This window comes from Haliotis asinina, chromosome 9 (genome assembly GCF_037392515.1).
Source record: "Haliotis asinina isolate JCU_RB_2024 chromosome 9, JCU_Hal_asi_v2, whole genome shotgun sequence".
Lineage (NCBI taxonomy): Eukaryota > Metazoa > Mollusca > Gastropoda > Lepetellida > Haliotidae > Haliotis > Haliotis asinina.
The window spans coordinates 9,106,295-9,129,728 of NC_090288.1; the positions used below are offsets into that span (position 1 = coordinate 9,106,295).

General features: G+C 42.5%; 2 protein-coding genes across 2 annotated transcripts; both read right to left on the reverse strand.

Annotated features, from left to right (window-relative positions):
- Positions 1–479: 479 nt before the first annotated feature.
- On the reverse strand, positions 480–4,020 carry LOC137296559 (G-protein coupled receptor GRL101-like). The gene is made up of 5 exons (XM_067828366.1): positions 2,706–4,020; positions 2,127–2,266; positions 1,625–1,682; positions 1,120–1,370; positions 480–611 (listed from the first exon to the last, which is right to left on the reverse strand). The coding sequence occupies exons 1-5, from the start codon at positions 4,018–4,020 to the stop codon at positions 480–482; spliced, it is 1,896 nt and encodes a 631-aa protein (XP_067684467.1).
- On the reverse strand, positions 4,006–12,355 carry LOC137296560 (sortilin-related receptor-like). The gene is made up of 13 exons (XM_067828367.1): positions 12,310–12,355; positions 11,658–11,724; positions 11,091–11,263; positions 10,615–10,767; positions 10,138–10,224; positions 8,762–8,890; positions 8,443–8,559; positions 7,981–8,187; positions 7,143–7,476; positions 6,379–6,557; positions 5,701–5,835; positions 5,306–5,422; positions 4,006–4,259 (listed from the first exon to the last, which is right to left on the reverse strand). Exons 1-13 carry the CDS (start codon positions 12,353–12,355, stop codon positions 4,114–4,116), a joined length of 1,890 nt encoding a protein of 629 aa, XP_067684468.1. The 3' UTR covers positions 4,006–4,113.
- Between the last annotated feature and the right edge of the window lie 11,079 nt (positions 12,356–23,434).

Sequence of the window (23,434 nt, forward strand, 5' to 3'; positions counted from 1 at the left end):
CGTTCAGCACTAAAATGGAATGGGTGACACTCTGGCGTAGACACACCAAAGCGTCGAATGCATGACTATCATAGTATGGTAAAGCAAGGACATAGATCACGAGTCAAGAGTGCCTGGCGTACAGAGAAGGTCGGAGGGCGAACAGCCCTATATTACACAGAGGATAGCAGACAATATATAACACATATACCGAGATGCTAAGGAAACTATACATATGTCTCAGTTTATTTAATAATGTAATGATTTTGACTCGTGTATGTTTCGATCAGACAGAAACAAAAAATTAATAATAATTCTACATCGTTTAGATTTGAAGATTTTATTCTATTCAAAAGTTCAAAAAATAAAAGAAAGTTTGGCACAACACATCTGCTAGTTTGTATCTTTGAAAACCAATAAATGTGGAAACGGAATGACATCTTACAGAAGTTATAGGAAGATACGTGTAAGAATAACAGGTAGATCTTTCACTGTATATTTCACTGTATGTCCTTGCTGCCCACAGTCAACATCAGTTGAACAATGTGACCTAGTTGTTGTAGGTCATGGGAGGGGTTGTTCTCGTCCTTAACGGGGGTCATGACATCACTGATGCCTACCTGGGTCATCATCTGTAAGTACAATATCTTGGTGATGAGATCCAAAACAATAAATACGTTAACTTTCTTTTGGTTAACATTTTTTGATTACATATGCTGAATAATATTTACGAAATACAGCAATATTGAACATTTTTTTGTCAAGAAATATACCAGGTACAAACGACACCTAGCCACCAAATACACAAGAAATACAGACCATCATGAAGGCCTAATTTAATATGCCAGTTGAAATCTATATAAACAATGACTATGCTGTATTTATATTGCTATAAAGTACGTGTATGTACGTATGCGTACGTATGTACGTACGTCGTGGAAGAGGTTACTATTCGCTTTTTAGATTTGCGGCACGTGAGTACTTGAGGACCAAAGATGAAGAGTTGAAATCATGTACCAGGTCTTTCAGACCTATAGCTGCTGCTAGCTGAGACTGGAATCACACTTGGCGTACACGACGTGACAGAGCGGCGCTGAACCCAACCGGCTCACTCACTACAGTATAAACAAAAATACGTACCCCTTGTTTATAGAAGATGATAACACTATCCTCGGACAGGCTTGTGCATGCGAGATGGTGGCTGTGCATGACCTCCAGAGACCTGGTCACACTCTGGCAGACAAACAACATTTCGGTGACGTCAAGTCCTGCCAAGATGGCCACCCTCAGACTCACAGCGCCATCTGGTACTTTCACAGCCTCAATACGTGGTGGCTGCCGACCACGATGACGTCTTCTGGAGATACGGTGACTTTCAGAGATTCGGGCTGCTGTTGGAAATAAAGACGCATTCAAGGTGTGTTTGAAAATATGTCAGGTCATTGATTCTAAGTGGTCTATACATAATTACCACAGCTGGTAAGCGCTGTAAGTCAAATGCGGATAATTATTACTTTTTGATAGTTCTTGACAAAATTGAAGTAACCATGGACAAACGTCTGAATGACCCTTATGAGATTAAGTATTACTTCTAACATAGTTTCTGCTAAATGGTCTCAAGAGACTCAAGTAGGCCAATACTTACAGTCATTAGTTGAAAACAGGATGATGGATCTGCCACTGCCGAACACACCGGTCACAAACTGCAACATAATACTAGTAATGAAAATAGTGTTAGTACTGAAACCTTGGTCTCCGGAAACATGCAATCCATATTGAAAACAATACCAGCCGCATTTTCATAGTTTATTCAACGAAGTGGATGAAATGTGACACAGTCTTAATACGGACGGACTCCAAGAAGAAACCCTCATTTAAAATCATCAGAGTCTTGCTAATGGATATCATACCAACAAAGTTCCCTACATCAAGAGGAATTCGCACGCACGCACGCACGCACGCACGCACGCACGCACGCACGCACGCACGCACGCACGCACTTTTCCCTGAGAAGCATTGCTTGCAATTGGTGTACATCGTGTATCAAAACATAATAGGTGCGGTGCGGTGGCCAGAATAACAAAGTATCTGTTTGTGTGTCGTCTGATAGGTCAACAATGTTTGGCGGTATCGTCAAAACTACTCACCTTCCTTCTGAGGTTTGTGGAGGTTGTCGATGACAGCGTGTAGATGAGGGGGTTGAGGGCGGAGTTAATGGGCAATATAAAGGCTGCCGTCCACGTGTACACATCTCCGGGGATCATGTGACCTCGCATCGCCATCAGACCTGGCCAAAAATAAATAAGAGATAGCTATAACGTCAGCCATGTTCACACAGCGATCTTAGTACGTTGATCTCTGTTAGCCCTAGTAATAGAGTCATACGGCCTTTGCGCAAATAACCAATATTTCGATTGGCCTTTACCACCTGACCATTCAATCGTTTAATTTTAATGACCATATTTGGAATATGGAACTTGTGAAGTCTAGCGCCCAATACATGTTAAACCGCGTAGCTATTTGTCCTTAGAATCTGTCAGCATTGTAACAATTGGATGAATTCACTAAGCAGCAGCATCATGGCCATGAGAGGAATTTACTAACCCATGCCGTATTAAACTTTGTATATTCCTATAACGGTGTGTGTCATATAATAAATATTTGAGCAATAAGGTGAAACTAAGGGTATACAATTTCGGAGGAATATTCTCGATGTAAATACTCACCCATAACACAGATTGGAAACCAGCACAGGAAGTCCGACATGACGATGACCGACAGTTTCCGGGTCAGCTGCACGTCTCCCTTCTGCACCGACACTTCCTGTCTTTCCCGGATGTCGCGGTAGATCATGGCTTGTCCAACAGCAATGATGACAAAGCAGAGGAAGTTAAACAAGACAAATACCGCCACTGCGTATTCCCACCCTGGTGGTCTGTCTCTTGTGAGGGGAAGAGCTAGGCACACTCCAGATCGGGAGTAAAATGTCCCCTTGAAATACTTCAGAGGCAACAGCGGAAGCCCGGCAAGAACCAAGCCGCAGATCCAGGTGATGGCACAAACCGCGCCCGCCAGCTTGGAATTCTGGGCGAAGGTGGAGAAGGGAGCCTTGAGAGCGACCAGTCGGTCAATGGTGATGACACACAGGAAGATTGTGGACACCTCACTTGACAGAGTGGACAGGAAGCCAGCCACCTGACACAGTTCGCTTTCGCGCCACCAGGTATCTTTCCAGTTGTACCATCCCCGGAAGTGGGCGTCAGCTCCAGCAATGATGAACATGTAGACGCCCATCAGGAAGTCGGAGAGGCCGAGGTTAGCGACGTAGATTCCGTTGTTTCGTTTGACTCCGGCTCTGTCAAACATCAGTCTGTAGAAAAGTACTGCTGAGTTGCCCACGAGTGCCACCGCTCCCAGCAACCACAGACTGATTCTAAGGTAGACGTTCTTCAACAAGTCAGAACAGGATGAGAACTCATCTGGCTGAGGTAGACACTTCTCTTGGATGACACTGACTGGCCTTATACAACAAAACTCATATGCATCGGTTACAAGATCTTTCAATCCACTCAGGCCCGAAAACACCTCTCCATCAAAACGTCTAATGGCATTCATTCTCAGGTCAAGACTAGACAGATTATCAAGTCCATGGAAGGCTCCGCTCTCGATCTCACCAAGACCCATGCTGCTCAAATTCAAACGTTTTAAGCTGGTTAAATCAGAAAATAAATTTTGTTGAAGCTTACTGAAAGACAGACCAGAAAGATCCAAGGCAGGAAGTTTCACCAGACCATTAAAAGCTCCCGGAGTGATGTATGACAACATTTTGTTCCCTCTTAAAATTAGATGTTTTAGGTTCTTTACACCCAAGAACACGTTTTCCTGGAGGGAAGTTATCATGTTGTAACTAAGGTCCAGATATACGAGGCTGATCAGATCCACAAAGGAGGTTTTAGTCAGGTCTTGGATCCCAGAGTGAGACAAATTCATGTACAGCAGGGATTTCAAGCCTGTAAAGGAGTAATTCCCAAAGTCAGGCATGTTGATGTGGCTGACATCGAGGTTCTTCGTGTCAAGGGGAATGGTACTGACGTCATTAGGAGAGAGGTGCTGACACCTGGTGTTCATTTCCTGTCAGGTACATCCCTCCGGACAGGTGGGGTCACAGTCGAACTCGTCGTCCCCGTTAGGACAGTGATCTGTCCCGTCACACACCTGGTCCCAGGTCAGACACGTCCCGCCATCACCACACCGGAACAGGTCAGGACAGACCCAGCTGTCTGAAACAAAATCGTTGTTTTATAGGGCTTTATATCAGCAATTATTGTTAAATGTACTCGGCGTTGATGCCCGGAAGCAGTGCGCGAATAGCTGTGGATAGTACAAATCCAGACTGGTCGGTGAATTTTCTTGAGGTCAAGTGTTTTTATGGCAATTTACATTTTTTGTAATCTACTGCCTAGGTTCTATATTCAAATTTTCGGGCTAGTGAACTATTTTGTGGACTAGTAACATTCAGGTATGGCAAAATTTGGAAACTGTTGCGCACACTGGTCGGAACAAGATCGAAACTATGTTTACAATATATAGGGCAAACGCATATACAAAGAAGTATCCGGTCTTGACATGGTCAGAAACAAATGTCGTTGGTGTGTAGCGACAAAGAAAGAAAATGATATGAACGCAATGAAAATCAAATTTTTCTCTCAAAAGTATGATGATAACATTCTGCTGACTGTTTTTTTTGTGAATTTCGGACTAACGGTGGTATATACTATTTACTATACGTACTAAGACTATCTACAACATGTTTCTTGAAAGCTCCGAGAGTTACATCATTTCTCATAAATCTGTTTCAGTGATTGTTTTGTTTTGTCGTCTTGCAGGCACGACAAGAAGGGTAAAGGTCTGTTCGTCAGTGAATGATTTTGAATTACTTCCTTCTGGATTGAGACAGTATATGCAATGACGGTTTATACATCTTATAGTTATTGTTTTGTTTATTGGGATACATCTTTTAGGTAGATGTGGGTTAGAATTGGTCTTCAAGAACCCATGCTGGTCGTACGAGACGACTTGGTTGATGTGTGTCATTGTATCGCAACTGCGTTGATCGATGCTCATGCTATCAACCATTGGATTGTCAGATTGGGCGGAGTCTGTAATATGCTGAGTACAGAGTTAATGAAACAAATATAAGGATTCGTCAGGGTTTCTGTTAACGTTTTGTCCGCTTCAGGTGTCCAAGATTCACGGCGTGTAACTGATAGAACAATGTAGGTAAGGTCAGTCGGCAAATTCGATCGGTAACCCGGGACACACTTACCACATTGCTTCTCGTCGTGTCCATCCAGACAGTCACGCTGGCCGTCACAGACACGTCTCAGAGGCAGACAGAAGCTGTCTGGACACTTCATGTAGTTCCCTGGGCACTCAAAGTCGCCTGGAGCAGACACAATTATATCTCAGGATATACCTCATAAAAACAAACACTCGACCGGATTCGAGTCCAGCGTTAAAACGACCTGTAATAGCCAACTCGAATGGAATTTCACAAACCATTGCTTTTTTATTGGCATTACTGTTTTGATGGAATAAAGTAAGTTGTCGGTTGAGGCATCCGCATAAGCAAGCCACCGATCTTGTACACCTGTCTTGTTACAAACGTTCTAGAATGTTAAACAATGTTGTATTCTGGTGTTTGCCCCAGCAAGAACCTACCACAGTCCAGGAGGTGGGTGAGATCACGACATCCAACCACCCCGCCATGTTGATTGTAGTCCAGGACACACCTCGAGGCGACGTCGGCGGTGATGCCAGACTTACACAGCATCTGTGTCGTCGTCGTCAGCTTCTCTGAACAACAATATATCATAACTATGCTGACAGGTTCAACGTGGGACTGACAACAACACGACATACATACACTGGAGAAGAGCTTGTCAGCCATTATTCTCAGAGACTCCGCGGTGAGCTGATGCTGATTTTATACTTTTCCTTAGGCAGTGCCTTATGTTTAGGTTGAGTCAAAGATAAGTAATAGACTGATATGTCATTTGGCTCTGATCTTATACACCAATTTCATAAATCTCCTTTAAGGACATATCCATACAAGGTGTGTAACAGGAGTGATATGTGATACCTTGCGGTATTAAATTTCTGACATGCCTTTTATAACCTATAATACTTACAATGACATCTAGTTTCTGACATGGACATATTTTGCATAAAAAATCCTAAATAATGTACAGAAAATATAACACAAAGGAGTTAATTATATAACAGACTTTCGCCAACTTCTGAATCTGAGACTTGACCCATATTCTGGTATTGGCTGCATTGGGTATATTTATTTCAGGGTCAGTATGACAGACTAGACGTCACTGAACGGGGACCTACCCTCCTCACACACAAGAGGCCCCACTGTTAACCGGATGTTGCCGTACTCGTTCTCCACGCTGATGTTGACGTCGCTGACAGGTAGAAGTTGTTTGTCGACGATGTGGCCGTGGTCGTGAAGTCGTGACGTGTCAGGCAGCATGTTCCATGTTTGTTGGACGTTGACCTCACAAAAACACCTGGAGAGAGTGATAATTTGAGCTCCTACTTCTTTCGTTTACATTCCTCCACCAAATATAGCTAGACCCCTTACATGAACAGCCAGTTCAACCCCTATCTGTAACCGCTATCAAGGCATCCTGACATCTGTGGGGCATAATTCTGTACAGTGGTTTGTATCACGAATGCTGTGTTTTCTCAGAGAAGCTGCTGTGTTTGTTTGTGAACAAAATATTACAGTGTGCATGGGTCGAGGAAACGTCTCGGACCGTCGATGCGGCCGTCGGAGCTAAGTTGCGTCCCTTTAGGCCTGTCCTAAGATGAAATATTGCAAAGATGTTAGTATTGCACATCTACCCAGTTGTAAGTAAGACCCAATTCGTCCTCAGTTGGAAATGGCCGGCATAAGTCCCAACAACTAATAGTAGTCACCGGAGAGACAGAAAAAAGGATCGGTTGGGCAGGATCGTTGAATGCATGACCAGGTAGGAGGGTCTTTTCCAGTCCCGATTATTTACAAGCTGGGTCTCTCACTAGAATGACGCACAAAACAATGTTCACTCAAAGATATCATTCTGCACTCCATGCCCTCGGGCCAAACTCACCTATCGTGCCCCATGCCACAAGCATGCTCCAGTTCACAGGTACAGTTGGGCCTGGAGGCGTTGTGGAACAGGTGCCAGTCTCCATGAACGTCCCGCCACGAGATACTGCTGGACATTGTTCGGTAAACATACTGGCAGTCTATATCCACCCTCTGACTACAGGACTGCGACTTCTGCAGGACGTACATGATACTGTCCATGGCGACGTTGTATTTCATGTGATGCTGAGCGGATGATATCGTATCAATGACAACCGCATCTTCATGGTCGTGATGGACGACAGTCGCAACCGTGTTCCTGCTGTAGTCGAATATACACTCCACAGGGAATGTCCCTACAGTGACAAATGACATATGGACAAAAGGCATGTTGTTGGATCATATTTCAAGGACTTTGGCATTTCGGGCAGCACTTTAACCACAGCATGATACTGTAAAACCAATCCCTAAATATACGATGGTTATTGTATCACTCAGAGGCATTCCTGCTCAGCATGGCGGATGAACGTCCTTTTTATAAACATAATCTTAATACTTCATCCTCTAGTTGAAAATGCCATACATTCTAGTGTACTATTTTACTATACTAGTACTTGATCAGATAACGGAATAATTAGATTAGCCAAAGATCCGGGTCAGTGTAAAGCCCATTTCTGGTGTCCCCGCCATGATATAACTGGAATATTGATAAAAGCGGCGTAAAATCATGCTAACTCACTCACATTCCCTTCGCGCAACACCCGATAAAAAGGTAAAACATACAATCATTCGATACACTTGCCAATGAACCGAGTCATAAAAGTAGAATCATGTGTTTGTTTCTTTGACCCCAAACTCACCTCCATCGGTATCCGTGAGGGTGTAGACACCGTTATCCCGAGCGCCCAGGGCGTACCACACTTCACAGGACGGGTGAGCCCGGACCCTGCACGTCGTCCCTTCGTCTTCGTTGTACACCCCACCGCAGTCGATGTAGCCGTCACAGACACTGTCTTCATGGATGCAGAGTCCGTCGTAACACTGGAACGCTGGAGCGGGGCACACGTCTGGAATTAAGTCAATAATGCATTGTCATCCATAAAGTCGAATGTCTCTGTTTTGACTAACCTGCTTCTAGAAGCACTGGGCAGGACAAGCTCACCTTTCAGACAGAGGTGGCATTTTAAGAGATTCATAATCACATGATCATGTTGTAGTTGGAATCGTACAGAAGACACTGCTATTGTCACACAGGATATGAAACCGGCTTGCCACTTTTGTTTAGTTCTTGGAACTAAGTAGAGGATTGCCACAATAATTACCACAGTTGTCCTCGTCAGAGCCATCTCGACACTGGACGCTGAGGTCACAGCGGTCAGACCAGGGGACGCACTGGCCATTGGTGCACATCCACTCATCAGCATCACAGGCCCTGGACTCTAGAATATTGAGGGTGTGAGCCATAAAATATAACAGATTTTATTGTATTAGAGGGAAAATTTCCAATCCACAATTATTTTTGAGTAACATGATACAAAAAAAACAACACATGTTCGGATTCGTGTCATGAGTAGCTGCACTTACAGTCTATTATAGAAACAAAGATGTTTACTGTCTTCAACTTGAATTTATGATATTTACCACATTCTCTCTCATCTGATTGGTCCCCACAATCATCTCTGTAGTCACACAGCAAGGTGAAGGCCACACAGCGGCCATTGGCACATTTAAAACGCGATGGGCAAGACACGTCTGAAATGGAATCCGAGGCTAGAAGTTGGAACAATGTCATCGATGGCTGTATTGGTTAACTGCGTTTCGTGTGTGGTTGTGGGTGGGGTTTTAAACTTAGGATTGATAATATTACGTATCTGTCGTTAGCTTCCTGGGAGGCACTTGACCTTGGCCAGACGTAATGATGAAATGATGATACGAGGGGATGTCAATAAGTTTTGAGCCTTGAGCATTTTTAATACCAAAATGTCACAGCCTATGGTACGACATTGAACCTTGGGGTGTAGCTGATGTGATATATAAGTTTTGGTATCCTACTCTCAGACGTTATTGAACTGCTCACATTGACAGAAAGAGACCCCCCCTCACGGCAGTGAAAATGAATAAAATTGAGTATAGAGCAGTAATTAAGTTTTTAGTTCTTGAAGGAAAATCGGCAAAGAACATTGAAGAAAGGCTTTCAGCAGTTTATGGGAAGTCTTCCCCTTCATCTGCTACTATCAAACGATGGGTCAATGAAATTAAGCATGGTAGAGAGAGTCTTGAAGATGATCCCCGTCCAGGTCGCCCAACAACAAGCACTAGTCAGGAAAACACTGACAGAGTGCATAGACTTGTGCTGGAAAATCGTCGAATCACACTCCACGAGTTAGAGGAGACCACAGGCATTTCACACGGATCCATCGAGACAATTCTTCATGAACATCTCGCCATGTCTAAGGTGTGCGCATGATGGGTGCCAAGAATGCTTACAGATGAAATGAAGCAAACAAGGGTCACCATAATCAACTCCATGCTAACCAGATACAACAAGAATCCAGAAGATTTCACTTTAGGCTAGTAACCTGTGATGAAACCTGGATCCACCACTATGATCCTGAGAACAAACAAGAATCCATGGAGTGGAAACATGTCACTTCTCCCAGGACCAAAAAGTTCAAAGCCTCCAGATCAGTGCAGAAGGTAATGGCGACAGTCTTCTGGGATAGCAAAGGCGTCATCCACATAGATTACTTAGCAAAAGGAAGAACAGTGAATGGGGAATATTATGCTAACTTGTTGAGGCAAGTGCGATAGTCAATCAAGGAGAAGCGCCGGGACAAGATCTGACGTGGTATTCTTCTACATCAAGACAATGCTCCAGTACACGCCTCTCGCGTTGCAGCCGTTGCTGTCCAGGAATGCGGGTACGAAATCTTGCCGCATCCCCCCTACTCTCCAGACCTGGCACCAAGTGATTACCATCTGTTCCCAAATCTCAAGAAACACTTGCGTGGTCGTACATTTCAGGATGATAATGACCTTATTGCTGCAACTGAGACTTGGTTTGAGGACCAAAATGGCGCCTTCTACAGAGATGGCATCAGCGCCTGGCAGAAAAGATGGAACAAGTGTCTTGACTCACAACTTGACTATGTTGAAAAATAAATGTGGTTCATACCAATATTTTGTGCTTTTCTATGCAAGGCTCAAAACGTATTGACATCCCCTCGTATTAAGTGATTTCACAATGAGGTTAAATGCGCGCACATACACTGTCAGGTTCATGACTTGTGGTTGGTTACTTGTACTTCTCCAGATTTGTATTTCCAGAGATGACACGCTACAGTTTAACCTGGATAGCCTAGTCAGACATATTTCTTCCCCACGGCACAGACGCTCACGTGGTAAGATTGTACACTATACCCCAAGTTTTGTCAAACTATGTATCTGTTCTCTGTCAAGTATTGGGTTGCCATATGATGAATGCATAGTTTTACCACAATCTCGCTCATCGCTGCCATCTGTACAATCCGTCCGTCCGTCACACCACCGTACCCGGGAGATGTGCTCGGTGTTGTCGCACCGGAAGTAGTACCCATACCTCTGCGCAGTCGCATTGAACATCACAGCCCGCACGGCTACATCAGGAACTGAAGAGTTAATAAGGTAGCCATAAACATTATGCCAGTATATATTCATTTGGAATATTGACTGAATAGTCCTAAAAATATCAAGAAAGCTATTGAACTATGGAATAACCAAGCCCCAAAACGTGGTGACTTGAGTTTCAATTGTTATGCAAAGGTGCAGGAGAGCGGAATTATCTGTATAACCTTTACGGAACTGCCAAAATAATAGCGAAATATTTTAATTGGCAACAGGCTAGCATGGGTATGACAGTATTCTAAATTACCCTACCGTAAACGGTTATATGACGCTAAACACATTGCGTACGATCCATCATTGCGCGTACCTGGGTCCACCTGGGTCTGGGGCATCTCACAAACATATTGCTGGACCCTATCGAAGGCGCACATGACGTCGTGCCAGATGGCCGTGTTCCTGACGTCCGACATCCTCAGCATCACACACAACTCTCCATCACCACCATCTGGCTGGGATACCTGGGTCTCGGGGTCAAGGTACCTGTGTTATAGCAGAGGTTCTCAACAAACTCTTTCAGAAACCCCAAACGAAGTGTGTTGAAATAAAAAAAAATGAGTGGGGACTTCTGGCACAGAAGGACGCCACCAAGAGCGCCGGAAACATGTGCAACAGTTGTGTCTCTCTAGCGTACCAGAATCCTGGATCGTTGAATATCAGAATTCTCTCTGCTAAAACAGATCCTCACATCCTGATCCTTGATATGTTAGCGCCATAAAGTACCCGTGGATAAAATGGCGAACGTCTGAGAGTGGAATCATTTGGCATTTTTGTACCACATTACGTTAGCTGACACACTGTTGTGTAACGGACATATTGTTCAAAATGGCGTTAAGATACACTCACTTCATTGATGCATTGCTATACTGCCTCTTACCAGTCGGTGTAAGTCAAAGCTTCACCGCTCGTCCACTTAAAGCCTCTTGTCCTCTTCTTCCTCAAACCTAAAAGGAATCATGTTCATTAAATAACTATGATAATTTTTAACAGCTGATACTGGTGCTTGTGATTATATATATTGTTTCCTTTCATGGACATATCTCCTAAAACCGTAACGTCATTATCTCGAGGACAATGTTATTTGTGTCTGTAAGATGGCAAACACGATACAAACATGAATTAGCGTATCCACGATCACAGTGAACAATTGGTGATCCCGTTAGAATTTCAAGAGAACACTCCTACCGAGAAAGCAAACAGAAAGTACTCTTAATATGGCAGATGTACACACTTTAAACGGAAACACAAACACAAATAACAAACAATACATAATATGCGCATCGGAATAATAAAAACACAATCAAGCGTCAGGCAAGAAGCTTTGTACGCTTCCTTCTGACAAAACGTGACCGATGCAAACCCATGTAAGACTCTTTCTGACTGGGGGCTGTTGGGTAACCTGGTGACTAAAGCCGTTCGCACTCCTTCTGGAGGACCTTGACTCACACCTACCCATGTGAACTTCTCTCTGACGAATTGTCACTGACAGTTCCCAAAGAAAGATTCTGTGACCTGTGACCGACACCTACCTATGTAAGCTTCTTTCTTGCGGACAGTCTGTGACATAAACATCATAGTGTGGATGTACTGCATCTCGCTGGAACTACTGATACTGACAAGGTGGCCGCCGTGTCCAACACATTTGTCTTCTGCCTCGGACCAGGTCAAACCGGTTTGTTCTTGTTTGAACTGGTAGCAATGCCCGTTAAAAGCTCGAAAACCAGGCTTGCACTCTGAGGACGCAAGAGGCCAGTGAATATCAAGAAACAGTTCAATCTCTTCACAAGCGGTCCTAATACGACGGTTTAAAGCCTGTTGTGAAACTGAAGTTCTCTGCGATGCACGGATTATCAGAGTTTACGCAAGTTCAGGAACTAGCGTGTTAATACATAGGTGATATGTTACACATTTTCAACATCCAAACATCATCAAAATATTTATATAAAATATATACCGGTGAAATATATTAACTATGTGGTAGTTCTTACCATAGATAGACAATCTGATCCTGAATCCAGCAAGACTCGACACTCGTGACATTCTCATACACGACCTAAGAGTCACCTTGACCTTATTGGTTAAGGAAATGACCTCTGACCTCCGATAACTGGATGCGTTTTTCCCAGTGACCACGAAGAGAACATCCTTGGTTTCCAGGTCATCCTGCACAACTAGGGCGTCCTCGCAGTCGGCGTTCAGGGCTTCGTAGGCTCCAACCTGTTCGACAAGGAAGATAGAAATGCATTGAGGATGGAGACTGTTTGGGCTTGACGCTGTGATGAACAGTATTACACGTACAGGGAGAAACATGAGAAATCTTGGATTTGAATCCATGGTCAGGCTTCAGTCTCACCAGATTGGGTCACCTAACACACCTTTGACATCTATGTTCCCTCTCAGTTTTGGAGATCGGCCAACTACCTTTGGAAGATCAAAACCATGGAAGCATGACTAGATATGTTGGTCCTTCCCATCACCTGAAGCATATCGACTGGCAGTTTCGTATGAGAAGCCATTTCACTCCTCGCACATTGAGGTATTTGGGATTTAAGGACACCAGTTTTCCCGTCTTTGCCCAAAACACTTTTAGATTTTCATTGTGCTGAAATAGCCAGGAAGGGACAACAGAGTATATCGGGTTCTCTAGGGAAGTACCTGCATGGACCGTCCTTCCTTCTTTGGGAGTGTTAGGTTCAGTATCTCCAGCTTGACTTGAGTCTGGGCGGGGAAGTCCACGTCCCACACGCAGTGTAGTCCTTCACCATAGTAGAAGGGGAAACGCGGAGAAGTTATCTCCCCTGCTTCTTTCACTTCCGTGTAACACCCTTCCTCAGACTGAATTTCTGTTACATTTGGAAATCAATACAAGCGGTATTTTTCGTTTAATTAGCTCATTACAAACAAAACATCTTTGTCTGTTTGTCAACTGGTATTCGACAAAGTCTTATCTTTAACAAACGAGTCTCGAATAGGAAGACCAGTGTTTGATATTATAAACAGACCCCAACCTGTCATGATGCGATTACAAGTACTTATACGTCATCGAACCTTGTCATACATCCATATGTTGCTTGGATTACTGGAGATTTACATTAACCCGAAATCCCCACTGGGATCAAGATTTATGTTGCTTTTATTTTAAAATATACAAAACTTAGTTTCAGTTGACAAAAATGCCGTAATAACTAAAACATTTTAACACAGACTGGCTGACTTTTTGCCAACATTCAAATCTATCAAAGCAAATGCAAAATTATTTAAAAAAATAAAAAAAAGATCTGTGAAAACAAATCAGTGATACTTATGTATACATGCATATTAATTTCAGTCATAGATTTCTTGCAGATTAAACCTTGCGTCGGACATCCAGTAAGCTCCAGCTTGACGCATGCCTGTCCTTGAAGACGTATCCTGATAATTCTTGCAAATATAGCCTCGACAAACAGGAAACTTTGTGGAAAATCTGGAGCTGAGGATAGGTCAAGATGGAAAGTCTGAAAAATCAAGGAGAGTCAATGAGCTCGCCGTTACCGGTTTTGAACATTACTGAGTTATATCACAATGTGCCATTAAAGCCCTAAGGTGATGCAGGTTATAGCTGTTTAGCCCTTTGGTAGAACCCACATGCATTGGTATGTGCCCTGACAAACCCGAAAATCGGCTCGGGTGGTACGTGTGACAAATTCTACGATCATAGACTTTGCCATATCAAAGGGAGAGAACTCTGCGTAGAGTTTATTGGAGTCATTTAGAATCTGCCAATGTTTCACTGAAAGGAAGAAACACTGATAACAGTTTCTAGGACTGTAGCGATCTTTGGGGATACTCATAGAAATCATCTGTTTACCATGGCCGCACCATTGGGTCTAACTGTAGGGTCGAGGGTTCATCAGCACTCTACTGGTTGAGGTGTATAAAACTGGATCTGGTCATCAGACCTCGATGTCAGTCCCAGCGGCGTTGGATGTCAACCTTATTATCACGTATGGATATACAACTGGAATCTTTAGCAGAGCCACGGCTCCATGGAATGTACTTCCATGGGATGTCAGCAACATCAGGTCTTCAAAAGAGATTTGATCTCTTGCTCTTAAGCAGTAAAACTATGGTTATGTTATTAATTTATTATCAGTAACTATTGTTCTATAAAGTTTTTGAAAGGCAATTAGATATTCGAATGACATAAATGCTTGGCACCTTTCTTAACGACTTCTATCAGGACGTTTCAGAGCTAATTCTTGTTCCTCCATCGACATTCGCCTGACTACACTATTCCATTGTGATGACAGTATTAGACAGTTCCTGTTTTCACTTCATTGATGCCCAGACATATTTACCCTGGCGTTACCTCGGGCGTCCAAATACGGGGTAAGCTTGTCTGGAATCTGGCCGTACATCACCGTGAAGGAGTCGGCCATCTTGGGATCACCCCCGACATCTGTCCAACCCTGGACGACCACGCCCTGCACAATAACGCCTGTCAGCAGGTCCACCTGTGGGTCATTAGCAGGCCATTATCTATATGCAAATTGTGGAGGGGATGAGAATGATTGTAAGATACATTCACTCTGCTGGACTCCAATGGACCTCCTGAGAGCTCCTTGTTGGTCCTATGAAATGTGTACCCTCCTTTTATAGAAGGACGGTCAAGTGGCGGTTGTGGAGTGTTTGTAAACACTAGACTTTCACTAGACGTCATGAAATGGTCTTTCGTCGCTTTTAAGAAGTAAATTTATCATCATATCTTGAGCGGTGAAAGTGTTTTTAACCGAAATTTCTCCTTGTTTTCTTACTGCTTATAGAACACATGGCGCACCTGTTTTGTCAAATATTGCATTGATTAGTATCGTTTATTCCTGATATTCCTATTTGCGATACAGAAACACACACGTCTAGATTGTTTTTAATCATATAATGTCAGTCTTCAATAATCATCATGAGACATAACTGAAGTACATCAGAAACTGCGAAGGAATAAAGTCACTGAGTAACCGCTGATACATGTTTTTTTTCTGCCGCAGATTTACATATTTCTCTGGTTTGGATCAGTACAGGTAACACTCGTATGTCTTGCTATATATTTGTATTGTTTGTTGCTAAGGTCGTATTAAAAAATATCCCACCATCAGTGTTCTATAAAGATTATTGATATTGTCAGCAAGCACCAGCACATTTTGATGGCGGAATTAGTCAAGCTGGATCACAAAGGGGCGGGAACAGGTGTACAAACCACACACCCACCTGTATATACGGGTCAGGGTCAGTGTCGGACGCGCACCACCCTGAGGCAAGGTTAAGTCGAGCATGGTGAGGTGACATGGAGTCAGACGCGGCTGATGAAGAAACAATCTGGTCATCTTGAATCACCCCGGAGAGCATCCCCATCGGCAACCCACAGGGCAGAGCTGGAATATATTCAGTCAGATGTACTGATGTATGTAATTCATATGTTTTATCGGTTTAGATTGGTACAGTATTACAGTGGGGATCCGTTTTAATGTCTCAGCTCAAACATTTCTTTTGTAGCTGACTGTTCATACTAAACATACGATTACGATTAATATAAGGATGGGTGATTTGTTTAGTCAACTAAACATTATCTTGAAGGAACTTTTTTAAAAAAAATATTCCAAATCCTATTGAAAAACATGTGCCGCCAGTGGGATTCGAACCCGCATTCTTTGATTTAAGGTCTAAGTGAGTATAAAGCACAGCTACAGCGACACATGACAACGTGTGGGGACTCGTCCCATTAGCATTAAAGACTAGAGAGACACTAGGATTTGAATAAAGAAAACCAAACACACCTTTAGCTCTTATTTTGACTTCAGACAGTTCAAAAATGAATCCTGGTTCGTGGTCACGTCCCGGGTGAGAAGCTACATTATTTTGTATGGTCACGTACTGTCCGGTAAGTGGCCGGACGCACTCAAACCGGTACACGTTGTTCCGACCCAGGTTCACGGGTCCCTCACAGACAGGGGAGCCAGACGTGAGGAAGTCCCACTGTCGGACACTGACATAGGTCATCACGTGTCGGGCGTTGTAGGGCTTCTCCTCTGGAACAGAATACACAGAGTAACGAATATTTAAAAGGCAGTAAGCGAATATGGATTTAGGCCGCGTTTTTACCACAATTACTGGAATGTCACAGCTGAAGGTACAAGAAACAGGCCTCACACACTGCACCCATCCGGGGAGACACTTTAATCGGTTATTGTTCAGCCGCTTAAAAGATAGACTTTACTTCATAAGAAGAACTTACAGTGATTGATGAGGATGATATCTTCATTGAGACATCTGGTAGAGAGTGTTGACCCCGGAAACGATGCCTCTTTTTCAAATATTCCTATTTGTGGCAAAACGGTGGAATTCATTTTAATACACTCAGACACACGCAACTGACGTGGCCAGACACAATGTTGAAGGCGCGAGTCATAGATCATTGGTTACACCCACCTTCAGCTCTGACTATGATGACTGCCTGTACCAGGAAATGTCTCTGCAGGTCCACCTGCAGCCAGGGCTCAACCAGACCTGGCACTGCAGCAAAGGACGCAGGGCCTACAAGGGAAAGATGTGTGTACCGTAACTACGTTAGTGTCATCGCAGTTATCACTAAACATTGCCATTACACCTTGTTGTTCACGTCACACTGTCACTAAACATGTGAATCTGCAGGAATCTGTAACACTGACATCTCACCTTCTGGGTCGGCCATACAAGCGTTGACATTTATAAGGTACCAGTCACAGTCCATTCCTGAAAGACAAAACACACATGAAATACAGGAAAATGACTAAAATTCCATTTAAAAACGAACAAGAATGTATCTATAAAACAAATCTCTTCAGTACTTACTAATTCTTCCATCCAATGCATTTCCAGTGGAATTTCCTTTGGCGGACTGGGACGATCTTGCAGCCTTCTTGAGAGCAACATTGGGTAATTCTCCGGAAACATCTGCAATTGATATCAACAAAACAGAATTCAGAGCATAAGCCATTATTCTAGATAATCAGAGAGTTTGAGTACAAGTTCCCAGGGAACCATGCTACCCAAGCCATTGTCTTGCCAATCCGGCTTAACAGGCTTATACAACACCCAGAATGGGACATACAGCAGGAAACATGATTTTACAAGGACAAACTTATACGTATACACACAATGTCTCTCCGTTAAATCTCATAGTTAAGTTTTTTTGTTAAGAGAATATTATGTTCAGTCTCTACATCCTCGCTACTCACAGATGATAAAAGGTGATACAACAGTGAGTTGATCAATATTCTATCAATATCTGAACAGAGGACTCCAGAAAGTGGCTTAGCACACTGTAGATGTAGACAGAATGACACAAAACACATACCACAGAGCGGCACAGAGACACAGAACGCCATAGTTGTCTGGTGTTTACAGACGAGGTAACGCCAGTTCCACGCCCCCTTGCGGCAGTAGTTCTCCTCCAAGTCCCCCATGATGTAGTCGGTGTCGGTGGAGGGCCAGCCGTTGTTGGCCCAGTATTCACACTCGTACCCCAAGTTATGAACATTGTGACGACCTCTATAGGAAGAACCTAGGTCCTCAAAGAAAGCGCATTCTCTCCGCTCTGCAAACGGAGATAGGTATAAGTGTGACTTGTTTCAGGGCATTGACTGGTCAACATTGGTTTGATACAGAAACTCACTTTTATCAAAGCAAAGACAAATGGGACGGAAAGTCGGAATACTGATTGAGTTGACAGTTTAATTTTGAAGTGAAGCAAATCGTCTAATGCTACTGATCACACTCACACAAATTGGTCTTATATACTAGCGTCATATACTACCTAAAGTTTATACTCACTCGTGTAAATGTAGCCACTTACGTCAATCAACTACTTTAAAATAGATTTTGCAAAACAATCCATACTGTTTAACAGTACTGCTTACTGTTTGCGGTACTGCTGCTGATGTATTGTAAAACAAATTCGTAAGGTTGAAAAGATATTGTCATGGGTTCAATAAATGAGGAAATTGACATATAGTGAATGGATTAAGGGAGTCTAAACTTTTGATGGGCAGTATATACACAAGAATGAATGGTTTTTATTTTTGTCTTCTATACAGGGTTCCTCCTTTACTTATTGAAATATGGACATAGCATTATTTGACATATGTATTCACATACCGTATGGCTTGTAGAAGCAGAGGTGAAGCGCCAGAGTGTTGTTCCCACGTGGCACCAGATCTTCATGGGACGAGTCTGATGAGTGGATAAAGACAAATGTTTCCTCCAAGACCTCTGTGCCATTCACCGACTGGCAAACAGCCTGTGAGTGGGGCTGGGACAATCAGAACGCAACCATTTGTATATCTGCATGGTGGGTTACCAAGGTAACATTGCACTGACATTGAAGGATATCATTATGGAATAAATTTTTGAAGGCTGGGAAAATTTGATATAAACTCCAGTTCAAGAATTTTGATATCGACGTACATGCACACGTGCATGTATGTGTGTCGGCCTCCACAATGCCCGTCTGTGCTAGGCCAAGCTAAGGCAAGTTTTTACGTGCTGGTCCACCAAATTTCAGTATGACAAAAGTACTGTCAGATAAGGCCAAACTGTCGTGTCATTAAGTATTCTTCAGGATTTTCTAAGTAGAAAATTACTTTCCATGTAAAATATCTCAAGCTTGAAAGAAAAATTCTCTTACGCTATTTCTAAATGCCATTAATGAGGGCAAATATATTTCAGAGTGTTAAGTTATTAATTTCCTGAGTCGAATGCCCTGGTCACCATGGCGATTTCAGGTGCTTCGATCAGCTCACGATCAGAGTATTCAGACCCTCTGTTCTTTCAGGCAATGTAATACGTGATTAGCTGGTTAAACTTTCGGATCTGTAGCTACCAATACTCCAGGGACGCGAATGTCCACATCAGAGATTAAACTCAATGACCTCAACATGTAATGAATGTGCTGATGCAGATGGCTTACCTTGATTAGGTAAAATGGGAAGATGAAAGGAAGGGATACGCTTGAATTTGAATCTTCATCCGACCGGCAACACAAGGTCACCATGACCTCATTTTCATTAACCCTCATATTTGGCACTTCACCTTCAATGTCATCATTGATGATTGCGTAATCTTTCAGTGTCAGGTTGAAGGTACTGAATTCTGAAAAACAACAATTTTGTCAGATTTCTAATATTCAAATTAAAATCATATGGAAGTGGTATGCCAAATGAAAAAGTATATTTTAATTAGATTCCAATTTGATAATAATTTTATAATACAAACAGATTGATTCCAGCTTTATCACAACCACCTTAACTAATAGAGTCTTAAGTTTGTTTTTAATGCCACACTTAGTATTACTTCAGTGTTATGACGACTGTCTCCGCATAATCGAATCTGCGACAGCCAGGCTAATGATCGACATCATGACCATCAATCTGTGCTGAAAATATTGGAACAAAAATCTCTTGTCATGACGTCAAAACAGAGAATACTGATTATCTATACAATTATGCACCCATACCTGATGGACAGTCAGCGTCACCTTGAAAGATACAGTAATGACCTTGCGGCCAAACATTTGATAAAGTGCTGTTTTCTGTGACGTTGAGAGTCTGGCCAGTTTCATTGTCAAGGTCATCTGATCTCATGCAAAAATTCAGCTGGATTGTATAGAGATGATATGGTCCAAGCAAGTGCAGGCTGTCGGACCAATCATGGTTGGATGACCTTGACCCTGTATAGGTCAAATTGACGTGACCCGTTTTCCATCCATATTCTGATGCTTCCGGACAACCATAGACAGTAGACAGTAGACCATACTTCCCTTTCGGCCACGGGGATGCTTTTCGTTCTAGAAGAATTAGTGAATTACAATTTAACATCTATTAGGCGCAGTGGCTTAAGTGCCCGCGCTGTAAGCTAACGTCGGCGTGTCAATATCGAAAGGCATTATGGGATATTATTGTTTCGCTGTCTTGGAAGAATCAAAGCGATAAAATGAAGACTCTTGTTTCACAGAACAGTGCACTGCAGTTAAATCTAACTCGAATGTTCCACTAGTTTCATTTCGTTAAAACCGTAATTCGTCATAAGCATACAGACAAAAACGCAGGGCTCAAGGCTGGAAATAAATTTATTGTAAATATAGTTCACTGTCCTGTACTGTTTTCTGGAGAACTGGCAAAATTCAAACCACTTCAAACCAATCAGTTTCTGGGATGATATGATATGAATCATAGGATGATATGAATGTGTTATAGTGCAACACGTTACTCTTTATACTTTCCGTGTTGGCTTTGACTAAAAGTATTACAATTAAATCTCTGTCTTATTGGGGAAAACGTGATACTATGCGGGTTTTAGACGTTAATCACTTTATAGAACCGTTTCACTGGGCTGAAAATGACATATAATCAAGGTAAACAGGGTTCGAATCCTCGATAAATGGATCCTAGCAGTCCTTAGGAACACGCATCTGCCACGCGGTCGGTGTTATAATAAATGTTATTATAATTTCGTTACACACCTGTGATTTTCCAAAACAGTATGTTTATCTAATACTTATGAATATTAAAAAGTAGGAAGCATGGCACCTTTAAACTTTTACCCGTACCTGTAGTCACCAAATTAAATAGAATTCCAGCCACTTACCTGAAACATCGTCACTCTGGACAAGAAAGGCAATGACGACCAGCAGGGTCACACGAAGCGCCATGTTGCAGGACATTGCGGCCATTGCTAGAACACACCCAGCGGGATATTACCTCGCGATGATTTTAACTCTCCTCAAAACGCTGCAAGAGAATGGAGTTAGTTTCAGTACTTGGGACCACAGTCTAACCCAGTGATCTGTCTGGTGTGACAATAGAGAAGGACTGTTAGTGTAGTACACATTTAGCACCAAACACTGCCTTATCTCTTGGTAATATAATCATTGTTAATCACGTGTATGTCTTATGATAACTAATGCCAGATACCTTGATAAATACAAGCTGGATAAACCGGTGTCAACAATAACACAAGGCCCTGAGAAGTCATGATACCTGATGCTTTTACTCAGGGTCTTTCATTTGTAATTGGTTCCAGCATAACAAGAAAACGGATGACATTGTCAAAATGAAGCAAAAATGAAATAGGCAGTTGAAACTTACGAAAATAGAACTTGATCACAATAATGTTAGTGCTAAAGCTAAACCAACAAATACTGATGTTGTTAATAATATTTTGGCTTATTACCACCTTCGAGGACGTTCATGTTGCCTACGTGCGCCATCGTTAATACAAAGAAACAGGGATTATAGATTGATGTACTATGTGTCACTGTTGTTGCAGCATCACATCTTTGTTTCTTCAATCAGCTGTCACACTACATATTATTACGAATAATATTACTGACCTTTGTAGCCGGAGATTTTAAGAGCAATATGCCGATGTGAAATTTGAGCTGTACACTTAATTATAAAAATTCTCTGGACAGCATTATACTTGTATGAACAGAAGCAGAGGCTACATCTGCATTTTTTTCAGTTTAAACAATCACTTTTAGTTCCTATACGTTTATGGCAAAGAATGTGTGCACATATTCTACGGGTTGTTTACCTGGGGCTTATTTACTATGCCTTTGTGATATGGAGCCGGTAGGTCAAGTAAGCAAGTGCTGAGAGAGTTGCATGACACTTGCATATAGTCCGGCATTCAACGATTAAATTTAATTATTATTATTTACTACCTATCCTACCTCCGTTATTCGACTGTTAATAAATTGACTGCACTAGACACGCTGACGGCTGGGCCACCTGTAATTTCTTTATTTCCAAGGTCTAACAATATTGTACAGTACAACAGGCACGGTCATAGCAAGGACAACAACTAGATGGGACAAAACTGTACAACAACAGCATATGTAACTTAACACAGATAAGATCAAGATTGTTTTACACATAACCGGACCTTAGATTGACATATTAAAGTCATATGTAGATACCTCACCAACGACATCAGATCGTGACGACATAGAACATCTCTGTCTAGCAGGCGGTAGTACGCAACTCATTCTGACATTAGTTTCAACGTCCGATAAGGTAGAGGCATGTGCAGTCACCAAGCAAGAACAATACACGTTTACTTGTATATAAAGAATAACATTTGACATCACGAAACTAACTTGTCTTCTTAAACAACAAGAACTGATGAAGGTACAGCAGCCTCCCCACCCACCTCCCTCACATTCCTGTTTTGTGGACTTCTTTGTGCTGTCAGTAATTCCAACAGACTTTTAAAAAAGTGATCTCATTTGTATATGTATATCTACAGAATATTACTAGAATCCATATCTTGCCAAGAACAATGCTCAAGACAGAACAGGGCGTGTCTTGCCTAATCATTGTGGACTTCGATTCAAGTTTGAATGGCCTAGATTTACGAAGCTCTCTTAGCGCTAAGATAGTCGTAAGTTAATGTTGATGTGTGGCAGTTATGACGATCTTAGCGCTAAGGCAGCTCCGAAAATCTAGCCTGGTCTAGACTGTACATCGACGTAACTAAATATTGTAGAATAGAATATGGGACAGTGTGGGTTACGTAAAACCCCGATATATCGACTACATTTTTATCAGAGATCGATCTTGGGAAGGGTTTTGACCATCTTAATTA

Bases quoted from the DNA above. Each gene is read 5' to 3' on its own strand.
- LOC137296560 (XM_067828367.1), bottom strand. From the start codon at position 12,355: ATGATGTTTATGTCACAGACTGTCCGCAAGAAAGAAGCTTACATAG. The intron at 7,477-7,980 runs GTGAGTTTGGGG...TTGTCACTGTAG, and splicing joins CCTCACGGATACCGATGGAG to GGACATTCCCTGTGGAGTGT. The intron at 4,260-5,305 runs GTAAGTGTGTCC...ATTTTGTTTCAG, and splicing joins ACACGACGAGAAGCAATGTG to ACAGCTGGGTCTGTCCTGAC.
- LOC137296559 (XM_067828366.1), bottom strand. From the start codon at position 4,020: ATGCCTGACTTTGGGAATTACTCCTTTACAGGCTTGAAATCCCTGCTG. The intron at 1,371-1,624 runs GTAAGTATTGGC...TATTTCCAACAG, and splicing joins CCTGTTTTCAACTAATGACT to CAGCCCGAATCTCTGAAAGT. The intron at 612-1,119 runs GTACGTATTTTT...TTGTACTTACAG, and splicing joins TCATCTTCTATAAACAAGGG to ATGATGACCCAGGTAGGCAT.